We start from the raw sequence: 19,251 nt of genomic DNA, 5'->3' as shown, positions 1-19,251 counted from the left end.
TCAAATCTTTGTCATGTTCCCTGAAATTCAAACCATTTTTTTTCACCTTAGGGGCAATAAACAAAAATGCTTTTAATCACTTACATATTACATTAATTAGTTCAATCGGCTTGATTTTTCAACACCTACTTGAGATGGGGGTTTTGAGATTTGAAGGGTAAGAGATAAGAATATTGGATTTGAAGCATTCTACAGAAGGGAAGGCCTAGATGGAAGGAAATGGGTGGGATGCATGAAGGTGAGAATACAGGCAAGGGCTGCCTCTAGGGGGTTAAATACTGGTTTTAGAGCGTAGGCATTGGAGTTAAATATATATTTGAATGTTGGCTCTGATATTTTAATAACTTTTGACTTTGGGCAAATTACAGGTCCTCTCTAAGCCCCAGTTTCCTTGTCAGCAAAATGAGGATGGTAAGAACTCCTCTGCCACGTTGTTGGGAGACTCAAAAAATTACATATAGCTAGAGATAGAGATAGAGATAGAATTATATCTATCTATCTATAGATAGATAGATAGATAAATAGATAGATAGATAGATAAATAGATAGATAGATATAGTCTGGAAGGGTGACTCTCTATACCTTCCATCTCCTTCATCCCATGAGGCTTCTGCTGGCCTCGATCTGGTCACCCCTCTAGACCTTTGAGACCCCAGGGAAAAACAGAAATTTCAACAAATCTGACATCGTAGGCACCAGCAAAGACCTTGGATGGTGGAGGGGGAAGTGGAGAAGAAGGACAAAGGGAAGAAGTAGCAGGTGACCTTGTAATACCTTGTGTGCTTGTGAGGGAGGGGAAAGCAGTAAGATTGTCAACTGCAGTTTAGTGATCCCAACTAAACTTGAAGGATCAGGAAAAATACTTGTGCTTTTAGATCTCATCACCTGCTGAGTGGCAAAGTCCTTCAAGCTTTGAAGCGCCCCATGACCCAGGACAGGCCAGAGGAGGGGGCTACTATGCTGCAGACATTCGCTCTCTTGCTCTTTTGCATTTGTGAGTACAAAAGGAAGGGGTGAGGGGCAAGTGATCCTGTCATAAATACCTCTATGAATGGGCACCTTGGGGAGGAAGAAGAGAGTATTGAGGTTTAAGGGTGAGTGGGGACAATGAGGAGGTCTTCCTTTACCATAATCTCTCTTTTCAGGGCTGAGTCTGGGTATGACATCAATAGGTAAGTGGGCCCTGCCACCTCAGTACCTTCCTTCATGAACATTCCAAGATATCAGCCTGCCTTCATGGCCCTGGTCATAACTGCCTTGAGATCCCAAAGACAATTCCCAGATTGAGCTACTTGAGAATCAGACACCCTTGCTTCATGACTTGGTTTATCTCAGATGGAAAGGAAGCCAGACTTGCACTTTATTCTCCAACTCACTTAGATTTCTTGAACAAGTATCCTGGGGTCCCTATCCAATCCCCCACATAGCAGACATTCCTGTCCTTAAGGGAAGGCAAAAGGAAAAATCTGGGTCAGGGCTAATTTTAAGGGACATTGTGCTACATGTTATGGAAGGGAGAGGGTTGGACCTCTCACATCTTTGTGATCTTTGGGAATGACAGTGCTTCAATCTCAACTGGAGCTGTGGATAGAGACAAACTATCCCCAGACCCCTTGGGAGAACATCACACTTTGGTGCAGAAGCCCTTCTCAGATTTCAAGCAAAGTTTCTGCTGCTGAAGGATAAGACAGAGATGGACTGTATCCGCCCTTCCTACAAAACCTTCCAAGTTTCATTCTCAAGTCCAATACAGGTCATTACAAGTGCTACTACTGGAAGGAGACAGTCTGTTCAAAGCCCAGTAAAGTTTTAGAGTTGGAGGCACCAGGTAAGGAGACAGAATAGCTCATCTAGAATAAACTTGAGCTCCTGGGATTCAAACTTGCTTTCCTAGTGTAGGATTTGTTCAATTCATTCATTCATTTACCTCAAGTGCATACATACATACATGTGGGCGTTCCAGAATTAGTAAATAAGTACCTACTCTCCATAGAATGAGAATATAGACTCTGGAAGAGACCTAGAGGGCAAGCTCTCAACTTAGGGAAGACCAAGATAGGAGAAGGAGGGGTGGAAAATAAGGATCACACAAGGAAGGCTCATTTAAGTAGATTTCTCTTTTGCTGCTTGCTGAGCAGCGCCATCGTTGCTCTACTTGAATTCTAGTTTGTCTCCTTCCAGGCCAGCTGCCCAAGCCTATCTTCTCAATCCAGTCTGAGGACTCTCCTCTTCCTAGATGCAATGTTAACATATTCTGCCATGGCTGGCTGCAGGATTTGGTATTCATGCTGTTCAAAGAGGGATATGCAGAACCTGTGGATTGCCAAGTCCCAACTGGGACAGTGGCCATATTCTCCATTGCCAACATGACACCTTAGAGTGAAGGGGTTTATATCTGCCACACTCATATCCAGATGCTCCCCCAACTATGGTCAGTGCCCAGCAACCCCCTGAAGCTGATTGTGGCAGGTGGGTATGGCTATGGCTGCTGGGGTCTGAAGATTGTTGTCCCCGGGGTTATGGCTAGATGACACAAGATTTCTGATTTTACTTTCCTCAGCCAGTTCCTAGGTCCTGCAAGGCCCGTAAGCTAGAGTCATTTGTCATTTTACTGAGATGCAAATTAGAATCACATGTGCTATGAGGAAGATGTATGAGAGCCAATCACATGGCTAGTGAGCAAGCCCAGCCAAAAGTCCAACAGCTTCAGATCATCAAAGTTTTGTTTTTTTTTCTACTTATTAAATATCATGCATTCATTCATTCACTGGGCTATATTTATTGAGCACTTAAATGCGCCAGGCACTTCCACTGAAGTCTTATAAACTGATATTTAAAATATTAAATGTATATCTATTCTATTTATAGTTATTACTTTTTAAGTGTGGAAAATAGAATGAATTCTTCCTAGTGCTGGTGATAAAAATAAACAAAAAATGACAAAGAAAGTGATAGTTTATATTTTAGAAATGGCTTATAAATTGTTTTAGTCCTATATATACAGATTGAGAAAGGCAGTAACAAACTCCACGCACAGTAGAAGGCTCTATAAATTGTTCAAAAGCCAGACACATGCCCCAACCTCGGCTCCCCTACCCCATGGCCTGGATGCTTCTAGACAGAATTGGCCACATTTGCTTTAGTTTCTCCATCAAGCTCAAAGCACAGAAAGGTAAAGATTTGAGTTCAGGGAGGCCTCTTCATTTTCTTAAAATCACTATTGACTACAGGCCTTGCATATACATAAGGTAGACCCCTTATGCTTTCCTGCCTCTTTCTGTGATGTTACAGAAAGTATTCTGGTCTTAGAAGCTGTAATCTTGGTTTGTAGATACACTTCTGACACTGCCTCCCTGTGTGATCTTGAGCAAGTGACTTCAACTTTCTGTGCTTTGGTTTCCTCCACTCTAATATGGGATAACAGTATCTCTCGAACCTACTGTATAATGTCTCTCTGTGCTTCACTTTCTTGATTTGCAAAATTGATATAATAATAATAATAATAATAATAATAATAATAATGCCTACATAACAGAGTTGTTGTGAGGATTTGCCTAAATATAATATATGTACAGTACCTGGCATATAAGTTCTCAATAAATAGTAGATATTAATTTTATTAGTATAGCTTTTTATTGAGGATTAAAGAACAAAGATCTGCATGTACAGATGTTTGTTGCATGAATGTCCTATCAGCGTAGATTCCAATAACGTAGCACACATCTGCAGTTACCTGATCACTGATGTCCCCCACTAGGCCATGAGCTTTTTTGCTAACAGTGAGTGACTGTGTCTTCCTGACTTACATATCTCTGGACCTGCATGATGCCTTGCACATCCTAAATGCTCAATGAGCATAATGTGTAGCTGATTCTTCCAATAATGGATGGCCAGGTCTACCTGGGATTGGGTCAGGTAAAGAAGGAGTGGTATGGGAAGTTTTCCCCTTGATTTCATAGTATCTCCTTGGAAGAACAATAAATGGAAATGAGAGTGTGGCCGCATTAATAGAGATTTCTCTGAGTTGCAAACTTACCGGCCAATCTGTCCTTACTGGTTTCTTCCAATATCCTATTGGAAGGGTCTTACATGGGCTTAAGGTGCTCAAAATTCATCTTTAATACTGATCTACAAAAATGGAATCAAAGTCATTTTTCAGAAGTTTGGTTTTTCGGTGGTTGGGAGAACTACCTTTGACATCTCAGGGACCTAAAGACACCGGGAACTACAGATGTAGATATCCCACTGAGACATACCCCCTACACATAGGTAGAGCTCAGTGGAGCTGATAGAGTCTGGTGAGACAGCAGGAACATAAGTGTGCTTACCCCTGATTACCTCTTAGAAGAGACAGAGATTCAAGGAAGGAGAGGAAGCAGAGGGTAAACTTCAGCTACCACTTTCTGTTTAAAGAAACTTGGAAAATAAAAACAAGATAATAGTGAAGAATCATGTTACCTCTAATTCAGAGTCTCTTCCTTTTCTAAGACTCTATCTCAAACCAGGTTTGACAGCTTATCCTGGGCCAATCATGACACCTGGAGAAAGCCTGAATCTCAGGTGTCAAGGGCCAAGCTATAGAATGACTTTTGCTTTAATAAGTCTTAAAGAGTTGGAGAAGTCCTTATAATGCAAGAGGCCACTAAAAAATGAGGCATTTTTCTTCTTTTGGGCTTTGAAAATCCATGATGCTGGACATTACCTCTGTTTGGACTATGATGTATCATACAGGGACTCACCCCTCAGTGATATTCTGAAAATCTGGGTAACCAGTAAGAGATGGGGATACCATGAGACCTATGTTATAGGCTAAGGATATACAACTCCCTCTGGGACTCTGGAGAACCTAATCATGCAGCCAGGGCTAACAATCAAGAAGGAAGCTAAATTTTGTAACTGAGCTTAGGATGGAATTTTCCGAGAGTGGACTGGAGGAAGAGGAGAACAAGATCCGAAGCAGTGGGAAGGGAAAGTCATACTATTAGCCCTTTATATTTTGGGTCTCATTCTAGACACTTTTCCTAAGACCTGGCTACTTCCTCAGCCCAGTCCTGTAGTCCAAATGACTCAGACCATGAGCCTGTGGTATGGAGGGTCAGTGGATGAAGTAGGACTTGTACTCTATAAGAAAGGAGAAGACAAATCACTTCAGCTCTTGGATACTACCATTATCAATGATGATGAGTCATTCTTCCTTAACAATGTAACCTACAGTGATGCTGACATTTATAGCTGCCACTATCTACTCTTCTGGAAAACCTCCATCAGGATGACATCACATGACACCATGGAACTTGTAGTTGTAGGTAAGTGCTAACAACTGTTATTGTTTTTATCATCATTATAGTGTTCTAAAAAGGAGCTAGTGGCCCTGTATCCTTTTAGAGTTATGAGCCAAGAGGAAACATAATAGGAGGGCAGTATAAAATTTCTTTTGAAAACTTTAGTTACTTCCTCTTTCAGGATTGTTACTCAAGCTCTACTTCTCAGCATGGCCTGGCCCCCTTGTAACCCCTGGAAATGTTATTTTCTTCCACACCAGGGTAAACTTAGAGGATTGAGGTCCTGACTGAAAGTAGGGCACCAAGGGTTTTTAGAGCACTAAGGAGTGGTCCAAAAGGACTCTGATGCACAGTCAAATTTTGAAGCCACTGAGCTAGTGAAAGTAAAAAGAAAGAGAAGACCTAATAGGGAGCTGAGAAACATTTGTTGGGGGAAGAGGTACTGAGTTCAAAGTCATATCTAACTCATCTCTGGATTGGTTGCAGATAAGCTCCCCAAAACCTCCCTGTCAGCCTGGACTGTGCCCAAGCTAAGGAAGACCATCACCCTTCAGTACTGAGTACCTCATCCAGTACTTAAATTTTATCTGGAATTAGAAGAAAGAGTAACATTCCAAAAAATCTCAGTGGATACAGACTTCATTATCAATAATGTTGAAGGGAAAAGCACAGAGACTCACAGTTGCTGCAACATCTGGTCATATCACAGTGAGCCTCTGAAGCTGATGGGGCCAGAAGATGAGAGGACAATTCTTCATAGGGACATTCCTTCATGGCTTTGGCCGTAGTAGCCCTGGGATCCTAGAGCAGTGCCCAGAAAGATATGGAAAGTAGAATTAGACTCGTAAGTCAGGACTCTTGGATTTGAGCACCCTTCCCCTTGGGTGGTCTTACAGTCACTCAAAGGCAATGGGCAGGATATTTTCAAGACTCCTATTCTTCACAAGAAAGAAGGCGACTTCCGTCTTACCTTCCCTACACATTCAGTAACCAGCTCTCCACCTCTCCCTCCCCACCATGAGTGTTTTCACTTGTGCCTATCCCCATCAAGGTCCCTGCTTCTGGTCTTCTCTGGCCACAGGGTTACTCACCTGGAATTGCATTCTGAATGAAGCTCTCAGGTTGTCTCTAATTGTGCAGCTTGTTGCCTTGCTGTCAGTAGTGCTGTGGATAAGATGGAAGTGTCACAGACTCAGAATCAGGTAACCGTCTTGTCTCATACCCCTGTTCCTCAGTCTAGCTGAGTCCAAGCTCTCCAGAAATTCAGGAATGAGTTATGATCCAATAGAGACAAGCCACAAGGGCAGATCCTTTGTATCTCCCACTCTCTGGGCTTAATATACAGGGCTTTCTCATTCCAACTGTTTATTTTTCACCTCATAAGAGGTGTCAGCAGCCAAGCCTGAGGGTGAAGAAATGCATAATACTCAAAGGCTGGAGCATTGATCAGAACCTTATCCATTGATCCTCCCAGGAGAGTATTCAGCATTCTGAGAATATAATCTTAACCCAGATGGGCACTTGATGAGGCAATGGATTGGACCAGGGAATCAGACAGCTTCCTATGACCCAGGAAATGGCAAGCCAAACAGGTTCTCCTGCCATTTCCTAGGCCATGCCCCTCTCTCCCCAATTTCTATGGCCTGTGCTCAAGCTATTCTGTTTGAAAATAAGAAGAGAATGACAGCTCCTAGCATGGTGGGGTCCTCAGCTCCTGAATGTCTTGTTTATTCCCCCCCCCAACCTTTGCTCCTGACCCCCACTACAATCCTTTGGGTGTCTGGGAATATGGATAATGACTATGATTGTTTGTGTTTGTGTTTTCCACTGGGATCTGAGGGACAGAATGCTTCAGTAATAAGAAGGAAGCCACCTAAGCTTTCTGCATAAACCACCACTCTGTGAGTTTTCAAAGTTTCAGTGGGGGCCAAGTTCTAGTTTTCCTCAGAATCTATCATGAGTCTCACACACACTAGGGTAACCTCCAAGCCGGGTGTTAGAAAAAATGTAGCTTCAAGCGCCTCACTTCAGCTCCAGACCATTGCATTAAAGAATAAGTTCAGAAAGCATATTTCTGAGAACACAGCCTAAAAACATGTTTTCCTGACTATGAAAGAGGGTTGGTGTTTTCTAAGTAATATTTTTCAAATTGATTTTTGCTTAATATCATCTAATTTTATAGGACCCACAACTCAAAGCTGCTGCACATGTCTAGTCATAATCTGGGTAAGGGTAGAGATATCCCACTCTCTGACAAATTTAGCTCAGCAATCCTCTGGTAAATCACCAGGGCTGCCTAAGCAACCCTTTCATAACAAAGACAGGTAAGGCAGGTGGGTCCGAGAACCAATACTGTTATAATAAAAACTGCTTCCAAACTTAAATGTGATGACAGTGAAGCACCCAAGATTTTTCCCTCCACCCCCACACCCACCACCCAGAGCTGTAGATCACATTGAGCTCCAGGGCTTCTGAGAGCTGGAGTTACAAAAGCATTTTCACATCTGACATCTCAGTTCCAGTAACAGCCTAATCAGAGGCCATGGGGAGCTGACATATGATATAGGCTGGGGAGGGGAGGGAGGGTCACGTGGGTCATGAAAGAGCAAGACATTTGTAGGTGGTGAGGCCCTCAAAAAGAAAAGCCATCGATGTCAGAAAAGATTATTTCCCATTCTCCTGGCCTTATTCAATCTCTATTGGGTGTTGAGTAAGCCAATGATATAAATTTCAGCCCCCTTCCCCTTTTCCACCCTCCCCCTTATCCCAGCAACTCCTCTCATCTCTTTTCTGGTCTCAGTAGAAAACCCTGGTTACTGGGAACAGCTCAAGGGATCCCAATGCTCTTCATAATTATGGCCCTTCTATGCTGTGGTGAGTACAAGGGTTTTGTGGTAAGGGTCTGCACAGAAGGCCTGGGTGAAGTTCTGTAGGAGAGGGGCCAGAGATCTGGCAGCAATTTCTTTTGCAGGACTGTGCAATGGGGTATGGACAGAAGAGACTGGTAAGTTTTTCCTGCTCCAGACTGGGACATTCCTCCCTGGAGATCTTAAATAACTACAGACTGTCAGTATCAGTGGCCAACGAGAGACTAGTTGGGAGGGAAGTACAGCTAGGAATGGGCACTTTCTAAAGTTGCTGGCATAATTCAGCCTTCAAATCTGCTTTTTCACCTGCAAAATTTTCCCCAAGCTTCTGCCCTTTTCTGAGGTTCAGCTGAGACATCAGCTTCCTTTTCCCCCAGCACCTGTGGAAGGAAGAAAAGAGTTTAGAAATGAGTTGAAAGGGGAAGTGGGCTGTGTGATCTAGGTAGGAGGTTCAAAGGTAATAAAAGAGGGAGGAGGAGAGGGAGGGAAGATGGTTTCACTAACTCTTCTGTTTTTAGAAATAATCATGCCAACCCCTAAGCCTGAGCTGTGGGCAGAGACCAACTTCCCTCTGGCCCTGTGGAAGAACTTAACTCTCTGGCGCAGAAGCCCTTCTGGCTCAACTAAGGAGTTTGTGTTGCTTAAGGATGGGACTGGGTGGATTGCAACTCCTCCGGCCTCAGAGCAGTTCTGGGCTGCCTTCCCCCTTGGCACCCTCACCCAGAGCCACACTGGCAGTTACCACTGTCATTCATGGAAAGAGGTGGCTGTATCAGAGCCCAGTGAGACACTTGAGCTGGTGGGTACAGGTAAGAAAAGGCAGAGTGTCATTCTGGAGTAAACCTCAGTGCCCCTGGAACACCAGCACTGTTCCCAGGGATAGGAGAGTGCACAGAAACTAGGAGCCAATGGGCTTGTGCTGCATGTAGGAGGAACACTGAAATGGGGGAGTGGGGATGGATAAGAGAGTGAGAGGAGACAGGAAGAGCAAAAGGGCAATCCAGGATAGATTTTTTTTTTCTGACAAAGTGACTCCAGGTGTCCCATCTGGGCACCTCAAAACTTCAGACTCCTTTTCAACCCCATTTTTTTCTAAACATCCTCCCCAAACCTGTCATTTCTGCCTTCCCCCCAATCCGAGGCCAGGAACTACAAATCCAGTACAAAGGATGGCTGGCAGGCATGGGATTTGCTCTGTATAAGGAGGGACTGCAGAAACCTGTCCAGCAACTTGGCACAATTGGAAGAGAAGCCTTCTTTACAATCCAAAGAATGGAAGATAAAGATGAAGGCAATTACTGCCACACTCACACTGAAAAAACACCCCTTCAAGTGGTCTGAGCCCAGCGAACCCCTGGAGGTTGTTATAAAAGGTAGAGCTAAAAAGTGTGTGTGAGGAAGGAGGAGGAAAGCAAAACTCTGGGTCAGATACTCTCTTCACAGCAAACTTTGCTGCTGGTCCTAAGAGCCTGTGTCCAATCTTAGAGCCAGGCAGGCATGGCACTGGGAGTGCCAGGGCCTCTGGCTGCACAATATTAATAGCTGAAATTGTTATTAATAGCTGGGGTTTGTGGAGGGTGATTTAATTTTTCTAATTATTTTTGTATCGATTATTTTATTTAGCTATAGAGCAAATATTTAAGGGACATTTGGACAAGAAGGGAAAATGGTACCTGCTCCACAAGGTACCATTTCCCCTTTTTGACCAAATGAGCAAACTGAGATACAGAAAACCAGCAGAGCTCCAATGGCAATTCACTGTTTTCACTAGCCTTCATTGTCTGCCCTGATTATAATGAAGATTCAGCTGTAGTTGAGGAGCGAGGGTGAGGGGGTCCCTGTGAAATGTCCACCTGCAGAGTAGATTAGCTCTTTTAAAAATATATATTTTATTATTAGTTTCAAGTATACAGTACATTGCTTGGACATTTATATAATTTATAAAACGATCTCCCCTAATTGTTCTTTCTCTCCTCTGGCTCTCCACATGCTCCTCATCCCACAACCATTTATCAACTACTAATTTGTACTTTAACCCTTCACCCCATTCTCCCAACCTCCCAACCCCCTCCAACCTCCCAACCCCCCCCTTTAGCCGTCAACAGATTGTCCGCTATATTTGTGAGTCTGTTTTTTTGTTAGTTTGTTCTTTTTGTTCCTTAGAGTTCTCATATAAATGAAATCAAATAGTATTTATCTTTCTTTTACCTTAATTTTTAAATGCACCTACTTCTGAACAAAGTATTATGTTTTTTAAGAAAAAGGAGCTCCCTGGAACCAATATTTGCTATTTTAGCTATCTTTCTTTCTTTTCTTTTTCTCTTTTTTTTCCTTCTAGAAATGTACCCAAAGCCCCACTTCAAGATATGGACCAGCCCGATGGTCACTCCTGGTGCCCAAGTGACTTTCAACTGCTCCGCTTCCCACCAGCACATGAACTTTATTCTTTACAAAGATGGAAGTGAAATTGCATTCAGTGACATGTCTTGGCCAAGCCCGGGGGCCAGTGCAGCTCACTTTCTAATCATTTCAGTAGGCTTTGGTGATGGAGGAAATTACAGCTGCCGCTATTATGACTTTGCTATCTGGTCTGAGCCCAGCGACTCTGTGGAGCTTGTGGTGACAGGTCAGGAGTGGGGAAATGCAAATGGATATGGTACTTACCCTGGACAATGGGTGGAAGGGCTGTCAGTGGGAGAGGAAGAAGTGCTTCTTCTAAAAGTCACCAAGAAAGCATTTAGGATAGTGCCTACCACACAGTAAACAATCTATGTAAGGCAGTTGCTTATATTATTATCAATACAAGAATAACAGACAAAAAGGAAGAGCCAAGTAATGCACTTCTGGGGAAAGAAGTGAGGCAGATAAGAGTATCTAATCCCTAGAGCCAAGCTCACGTTGCCATATTTCTGAAATCATTTTATTGCTTGGCCTTGAGCTTTAGGCTAATGTCTACTTTTTCTTTAGCTGAGTAGTCAGAGATTGGTGGGCTGGATGGCCCCAGAGAAAGGGCAAAGACCTTGAAATGTCAGCTGCATAATGTGCGGCCATTAAAAGTGATAGTTTTTAAAGGTTAAAAAACACCATAGGAAAATATTTACAGTGAAAAGTTAAGTGAAAATATTAAAATATACAACCGTGCATACAGTAGGATCCCACTTATGCAAATAGTTACTGCTATAATGACATGGGCATATATAGAAAAAAAACAATGGAAAGGAAATCTATAAAAATGTATAAAGAATGGTTATCTTTGAATGGTAGAAATATATTTTTATTAGATTTTCCTGTATTTTCTAATTTTCTGCAATAAACATGTTTCTTATAAACAGTGAGAAAGCAACTTACAGAATGTGGGGGGCAGGCTTCTCTCATGTTGTGGTCTCTTTAATTTCAGAATTCTACCCCAAACCTATTCTCCTGGCACAGCCCGGTCCTGTTGTGCTTCCTGGGAAGAATGTAACCTTGCAATGCCAAGGGACTTTCTATGGAATGAAGTTTGCACTCTTGTATGAGGGAACCCCTGTTCCTTTACAGTTCCAGAGTGCCTCAGGAAACTCAGCTGACTTCCTCCTCCACATTGTTGGTACAGAAGACTCTGGAAACTACAGCTGTGTCTACTATGAAACAGCCATGTCAAATAGGGGATCACATCTCAGCAAGCCCATTATGATCTGGGTGACTGGTAAGGACAGAAAAAACAAAGAACTCAAGATACAACTGGAGTAAAAGTTAGGGAGGGGAATTCTTCTTTAAAGTCTAGGCTAGGCCATAGAAGGGAACTATTTTGTCCAGAAGGAGAAAGATAATGGGTTAATTCAGCAAGTGATAAGCTTCCAAACTCACCACTTTACATATTTGGTCTCTTTCTAGACACATTCCCCAAGCCTTTGTTGTTTGCTGAGCCCAGTTCTGTGGTTTCCATGGGGCAGAATGTTACTCTCTGGTGCCAAGGGCCAGTCCATGGAGTAGGATATATTCTGCACAAAGAAAGAGAAGCCACTTCAATGCAGCTCTGGGGAGCCACCAGTAATGATGGGGCATTCCACATCACCAATATATCTGGTGCTAGCATAGGGCGTTATTCTTGCTGCTACCACCCTGACTGGACCAGCCATATCAAGTTATAGCTTAGCAACACCCTGGAACTCATAGTCACAGGTAAGGGGAAGATGCTGCTCTGAAGTGGGCAGGAGGATGTAGAAAGGAGGGAATAGAGTGGTAGATAGTTCAGATGGTTTTCAAAGAGCACAAAGAGAGGCAAGCAATAGTTTTCCTCTTTATTGAACAGAGATTCCAAGGGTGGTGCACTAAAAAGTACCATCATCTCTCTGACCAGGAGTTAATTTCTTCTAGGTTTGCTCCTAAAACCCAGTCTTTTAGCCCAGCCTGGTCCCATTGTGGCCCCTGGAGAAAACATGACTCTTCAATGTAAAGGGAAACTGCCAGACTCAACATTTGTCCTGTTGAAGGAGTGTTCTCAAGAGCCCTTAGAGCAACAGAGGCCAAGTGGCTACAGGGCTGACTTTTGGATACCAGCAGTGAGAGGTGAAGATTCTGGGATCTATAGCTGTGTTTATTATTTGGACTCTGCTCCCTTTGCAGCTTCCAATCACAGTGATTCACTGGAGATCTGGGTGACTGGTAAGGTCCTGGAGACTTCAGTAAGAATCTATATTTTGTAGATTTTTTGTAGTTAGCCCTAAATGGGTAAAGGGCTGGGTTCAGGGCCACTTCTTCTAACTCTGTGTCCTGGTTGGTTACAGTTAAGCCCCCTAAGCCCTCCCTTTCAGCCTGGCCCAGCACTGTGTTCAAGCTAGGTAAGGACATCACCCTTCGGTGCCGAGGACCCCTGCCAAATATTGAATTTGTCCTGGAACATGATAGAGAAGAAGCACCTCAGCAGTTCTCAGAGGATGGAGACTTTGTTATCAACAACGTGGAAGGAAAAGGTATTGGAAACTATAGCTGCAGCTACCGCCTCTAGGCTTACCCTGATATCTGGTCAGAGTCTAGTGATCCTCTGGAGCTGGCGGGTGCAGCAGGTGAGTGAATAATCCCTCCACAGTCTTTGCATAACACATCTGGGATCCTAGAGACAGTCCCTATGGAAACAGCACAAATATAGAGGGAGGGGGTAGGGTTTGGAGTCAGAGCCCTCAAGTGTGGTTACCTTTCTCTTAGGAATGGTGAGGAAGTGAGACCTCAGATTCTAGTTAGCAGGATACTTTCTAGGCCTTTTCCACCCAACCCCCACCCCCACCCAAAGGAGGGCTTATTCTGCTTCAGTGTAGCACTGCCTCTGATTACCCACTCTACAGTTTCAACACATGGCTCCCAATTAAAGCTTGGAGGAGGCCAGATGAGGCCATGAGAGATCAAGTGAAACATATACATGCTAACCTCTACAGCCTTGGTTTCTGCTCTTGTATCATTACAGGGCCTGCTGCTCAGGAATGCATCATGGGGAACATTGTCCAAAGTAGCCTGATTGTAGTGATGGTTGTAACTCTGGGGGTGGTGTTAGCTATAGAATGGAAGAAGTGGCCTCATCTCCAAACCAGGTAAATGTCTCATGTCAGCCTCCTTCTATAAACCCAGGGCTGCTGGAAAAACAATTGTCTGAATGCTCTTCTACCACCTGATCCCCACAATGTAACCTGTTTTCAGGTTGATAGTTCTAGATAATTTCTTAGTCATGTATTCTTCTCTACACAGAGAATCAGAGACAGATGGAAGAGACCAGACCATAGCCCTTGAAGAGTGTAACCAAGAAAAAGAACCAGGCACAAATAGCAACTCTCCCTCATCAATTTCCCAGGTGACCTCAGTGGAACTGCCAGTCTCGGTAGGGTTAGGGTTGAAGAGGTCACTTACAAGTTAACAGAAATAGTATATTAGAGCTAAACTCTAGGGAAGAATAAGAGAGCATGGGGCTTCTATAACAGAGAAAGAAACTCAAGTACTGGATAAGAGAGAAGGAAAGGTTCCAAAATAGTACTTACTAATTTGGTTTGAGACATAGTCACTGAACAAAATGTCTTATTGTTCTTCCATTTCAAAATTGAAAAAAAATGAATTGAGGAATGAATAAATGGCAAATATTCTCTCCAAGTTGAGCCTGAAGAGGGAAAACAGTGAAGTTAAATCTTTTTTACCATATTACTTCTAGGTCCATTATATACCTGCTTTCAAACATCAGGATTAGTCCTCTGCAGAATTTTGAGATTGGCAGAGTGTGCTTGGTGGCCCTTACCTCACGATCATAGCATGCACATTAATTAATACTTAAATGTGAAGGATTGATGAAAGCTAAATAATTGCCCCTCTCTAAGAAAAAAGCCCTGTTTTCCCAAAAGAATGGGCCTCCTATGGCAGGATTTTAGGGTGTGAGTAAGCAGGTGAGGTGGTTGGTTTGGAGCATGCGACCTACCAATGTCCCCTCACAGAACTCCAAATGGAGTCTGGCTTGCATTCTGAGCCCCTGGTCTCCCTTATCACTCACTCCATGGGTGGGAATTCACATTAATGGGTTGGATTAGTGGCTTACCTAGTTCCTTGAATCTGTTCGAATTCTCAGAAGAATTAATCTATGGGTCCTAGAGAAGGTCATGACCTCTTCAACCCTAACCCTAAAGTTTCTTACCTCCCAACACTATCTAATTCTAAGCTAACACTATTCAGTAGAGTGATGTATAAGGGAAATACACACAGTAAACTATTATCCCTGGTTACAGTAAATTTTTAAAAGCTACTCTTGTATTGTTACATTAGGAAGATTATTTACCAGCAACTTAATGGGAAAAAATCCATCCTATTTTCCTTAATCCTTACAGAATGAAAGATTCTGAGTACTATAGACTAATTTATGTTAAGGTCTTTGGAATGTAGAAGTACAAAGTCTCTCTGATTCCCATTTGGTGAGATTCTATTAGCCATTTACACTAATTTCTTACAGTGTTTCTAAAAATTGCATTTCAAAAGTGCTTTTACATTTAAATTTAGCAAAACTTTATTGTTGTTTTCTGCTAAACACCACTCTCTGCCTTCAAATTTTCCATTTTGAACACTGGAGGAAGCCCCATCCTTAGATCTCGGCTTTACGATAGAAGTCCTTTGATCAGGTCCGATTTTGTTTTCCATCATTGAGCATTCCAAAGTGTATTGTTAAGGTTAGTGTTAGGGCTGTGTAAGTTAGTTAGTGATCACTTGATTACTTTAGCTGTTCATCAGGGAAAAGAGAAATAGGAAGAAAAGAGCAGAGGGCCAAGGGCTGAAATTTAGTGAAGCCTCTGAGTTAGAAAGGCAGGAAAAAGATGAGGTGAAAATGACAGACAAAGACTGTTGTAAAATTCAGACACTGAATCTGGGATCTCCTTTGTCAAAAAGATTCAGATTCTCATGCAACCATACAATTTTGATAAATATTTTAGTGAGAAACAAATAGTGAGAAATATTTTGACACTAGACTTTTAGTTGATTTTCTAAAAACACACATATACCATTCTTTCACTTAGAGAACCAAGGTCTACATGTTATAGAAGGGAAGAACTAGTTGTCAATTAACTGTGAAGTACTTAAAAATAGTGAGTGGCTCTGAGATTTACTTTCCTACTAGCTGACAGAAGTATCTCAGTGAATTAAATATCTATTTGTAATTCAAAAGTCATCATAAACTCTCAATGAATTAAATATATTTTTATAACACAAACTTAGCTTGTTGCGGACAATGCTCCTCCACGTGGTATGTTTTTTTTTTCAACCTGGTTGCCATGGGAATCAGTCCCCTTACCCCTGGCTGGCCTCTAATCATCAGCCCAGGCTCAGGTAATTTCTGGGAAATGGAATCTTAGTTAGGGTGGAATGGACTTTTGAAAGGAGAATTTGTTTCTGCAACTCCAGGAACAAAGGCCAAAGATCCTCTTTCCAGTTCTAAAAAACAAATATAAATTACCCCTGATTCTTAGGCTCATACAACTTTGGCCCCAGAAGCTCAGAGCTATAGATTGCCAAGACGGTGTGGTCCAATCCTTGCCTGGTACAGAATCTCCTTTATAGCAGTGCTGACAGGAATGCAGATACCCTCTTTCTGTATACCTCCAGGGATGGGGAGCTCGCCACTTCATGAGACAACCTGAGAACTTAAAACTGTTTGATCATTCTCTAGTTTTGACTAAAGTTTCCACCCAGATGAAACCTACTTCTTACAAAGAATAGTCTTACAGAGTTCAGAAGATGTGAGTGGTCCTCTCTAAGTCCAGAATATCTCACTCAATGGTGCTTCCATAGTTTTGCCAACATTCTCTTGCAAATGTATCTTTGTCTAGTTCACTCTCAGTGATCAAAGCTTCAGAGAGGGAAAAGTTCATTCCGACCCATCTCCTGCCAGATTCGACCAGTATAGCTCTTCCATGTATTTTATATACTTGTTATTATATATAATAATGTTATATATAATAATTATATAGGATATTACACAAGGATAAATGATTCAATGAAAATAAAGCAGAGAAAGGAGATACAGAGTATGTACTTTGTGGGGAAATTGTTGTAATTTTAAAAAGGTGGTTGAAAATACCTTGGGACCCTCTGGTCTAGATGGCTGAGTAGATAAACACTGTGCTTGCCTCTTCTCACAACCATATCAAAATTACAACTAAACTACAGAATAGCTATCATTGGTCTATAGATCAATAGACATCACCTGAAGTCTAGCTGAACAGAAGTCCTACAGCTGGATACACACAGAAGAGCCCACATTAAGACAGGTAGGCAAGGCAGAGACATAAAATGGACTGGTGTCACATCTACATGTGGCAATTGAGAATCTGGAGAAATATCTCAACTGTGGAGGACCTTGGAGAAGGGAAGAGTCTCAACCTCACACTAGGCTCCCCAGCCCAGGGTTCCAGTGTCAGGAAGAGAAGTGCCCACAGCTTCTGGCTGTGAAAAACAGTGAAGATTGTGACAGAGTGAGATGGAAGCCTGAGGAAGATGCAGAATTTCCTCTTAAGGAACCCACATGAGCACTTATTCGCTAATGGACTCACTCTCTCAGCTCTGACTCTTGGGCAGCAGCTCGAAATGTGCCAGGGACATATGGGGGAGAAAATGAGTTGTCTGGCTTCAGAGTGAGAGCTGGAAAGGCAGCTTTCTCACAGAGAGAAGTGCTGGCAGAGGATATTGTTCTCTTGTTGAGCCCTCCCCAAGCCAGCTTGAAGACCCAGGCTAGTGCCATATCTGAGTCTCCATCAAGTAGCTAACACTGGTCTCCTCGCCCTGGTGATTCCCTGAAACCAAACCCCTCCCAACATGGGAGCCCATCCAAGCAGCTTCCAGTGGATTTTCCATACAAATAATCTATCTTGGATCTTGCTGCAGACTTTCCTAAAATCTCTCACAGGTTTATCAAACCTGAACAAGCAGCATCCAGCCTCAGAGTACCCTATACCTCTAACTGAGCAACCCCAAGCCCAGCACTAGTGGCAGCTGGACTTAGTTTGCAGCTTGGCATCTTGAGGCACTTCAAAACCCAGCATGGATGACAGTCATCTGCAAATTGTTTGGTGGGTCATGCCAGGTGGTCCCAGGCAAGGCACAGCTTGCAATGGAACTTGACCTGCAGCAGGGTTCTTCCAAGGAGACCCCGGCCTGTATGCCCAGTGGCTGGCTCTAGTTTAAGCTGAGTACCACCTGGGGTGACATATGTTGGATGATGCACTAAGAGAGCAGACAGGGCAGGCACCACAGACCTGCTAAAGCGAATCCTGCTCTATAGGGTCAGCCCCTGCACAACATCTCCTCCACTGTTCATGGCCAGTCATCACACCAATTAGCCTGGGAGTCAATTTTCCCATTGATGAAAAAATAGGAACCAAGACTCAACTAGAGCAGGAGAGCACACACAACCCATACAAGGTATATATGTCTGGAGAATCCAGCTCAGGTGACCAAGAAAGACTGTGCCACTGGGATTCACAGCATACCTACTAAAGAAGGCCACTCTATTAAGACTGGAAGACATAGCAGCCTTACCTAACACATAAAAACAAACACAAGTAGGTAGCCAAAATTGGAAGACAAAGAAATATGTCTCAAATGAAAGAACAGAAAAATCCCCAGTAAAATAACTAAACAAAATCGTGACAAGCAATCTATCCAAATGCAGAGTTCTAAACACTTGTTATAAAAATGCTCAATACAATGGAGTATTACTCAGTCATAATAAGAGATGAAATACTGCCATTTGCAACGACATGGATGGTCCTCAAAATAATCGTGCTAAGTGAAATAAGCCAAACAGAACAGTTGAAAATCCCATGATATCACTTATATGTGGGGTATAAACCTAAACAAATGAACAGGACAAACAAACAGAGACTCATGGACATGGACTAGACTAGTGGTTACCAGAGAGTAGGAGGTGGGGGGAAGGGAGAGGTAGATGGGGTAAAGGGTGTCAAATATAGAAGGGGAGGGGGAGGGTGAAGTGGGTAAATGGGATAAAATATATGGTAGCTGAAGGAAACTACAGATGTCAAATTATAATGTACACCTGAAAATTATATAATTGTATTAACCAATGTTACCCCAATAAACTTAATTAAAAAATGAAAAAAAGGAATGCTCAATGAACATAGGGGAAGAATAGATGAACTCAGTGAGAACTTTAACAAAGAGAAAGAAAACATAAAAGAGGAAATAGAAAACAAAAAAGAACCAGTCAGAGATGAACAATACAATAAGTGAAATCATGACTACATTAGAAGGAATCAACAGGAGATTAGATAAAGCAGAGGAGCAAATCAGCAACTGAGGAGATAGGGTAGCAGAAAACACCCATTCAGAACAGCAACAAGAAAAAAGGATCCAAAAAAAACAAAGGAGGATAGTTTAAGGGGCCTCTGGGACAACTTCAAATGTGCCAACATCTGCATCATAGGCATACCAGAAGGAGAAGAGAAAGAGCAAGGAATTTAAAATCTATTTGAAAAAATAATGACTGAAAACTTCCCTACCTAGTGAAGGAAATAGACATACCTACAAGGGAGCTCCCATAAGACCGTCAGCTGATTTCTCAACAGAAATGTGTGAGCCAAAAG

The 19,251-nt window shown here is 42.6% G+C and overlaps 1 protein-coding gene across 1 annotated transcript; it reads left to right on the top strand.

Annotated features, from left to right (window-relative positions):
* The first annotated feature begins 924 nt into the window (after nucleotides 1-924).
* On the top strand, nucleotides 925-17,825 carry IGSF1 (immunoglobulin superfamily member 1). The gene is given in 23 exon segments (XM_036226560.1): nucleotides 925-994; nucleotides 1,146-1,172; nucleotides 1,562-1,662; nucleotides 1,664-1,736; nucleotides 1,739-1,828; nucleotides 2,182-2,473; nucleotides 4,489-4,772; nucleotides 5,013-5,306; nucleotides 5,769-6,017; nucleotides 6,361-6,484; nucleotides 8,086-8,156; nucleotides 8,254-8,286; nucleotides 8,668-8,958; nucleotides 9,246-9,466; nucleotides 9,468-9,522; nucleotides 10,488-10,775; nucleotides 11,547-11,834; nucleotides 12,023-12,310; nucleotides 12,506-12,798; nucleotides 12,921-13,194; nucleotides 13,590-13,713; nucleotides 13,868-13,997; nucleotides 17,730-17,825. Coding segments are annotated over 23 exon segments (4,056 nt in total).
* The last annotated feature ends 1,426 nt before the right edge of the window (nucleotides 17,826-19,251 follow it).

The sequence above is a fragment of the Rousettus aegyptiacus genome, unplaced genomic scaffold, assembly GCF_014176215.1.
Source record: "Rousettus aegyptiacus isolate mRouAeg1 unplaced genomic scaffold, mRouAeg1.p scaffold_m13_p_9, whole genome shotgun sequence".
Lineage (NCBI taxonomy): Eukaryota > Metazoa > Chordata > Mammalia > Chiroptera > Pteropodidae > Rousettus > Rousettus aegyptiacus.
The sequence above is the reverse complement of the archived record's forward strand: the minus strand, read 5'-3'. Positions and strand labels throughout refer to the sequence as shown.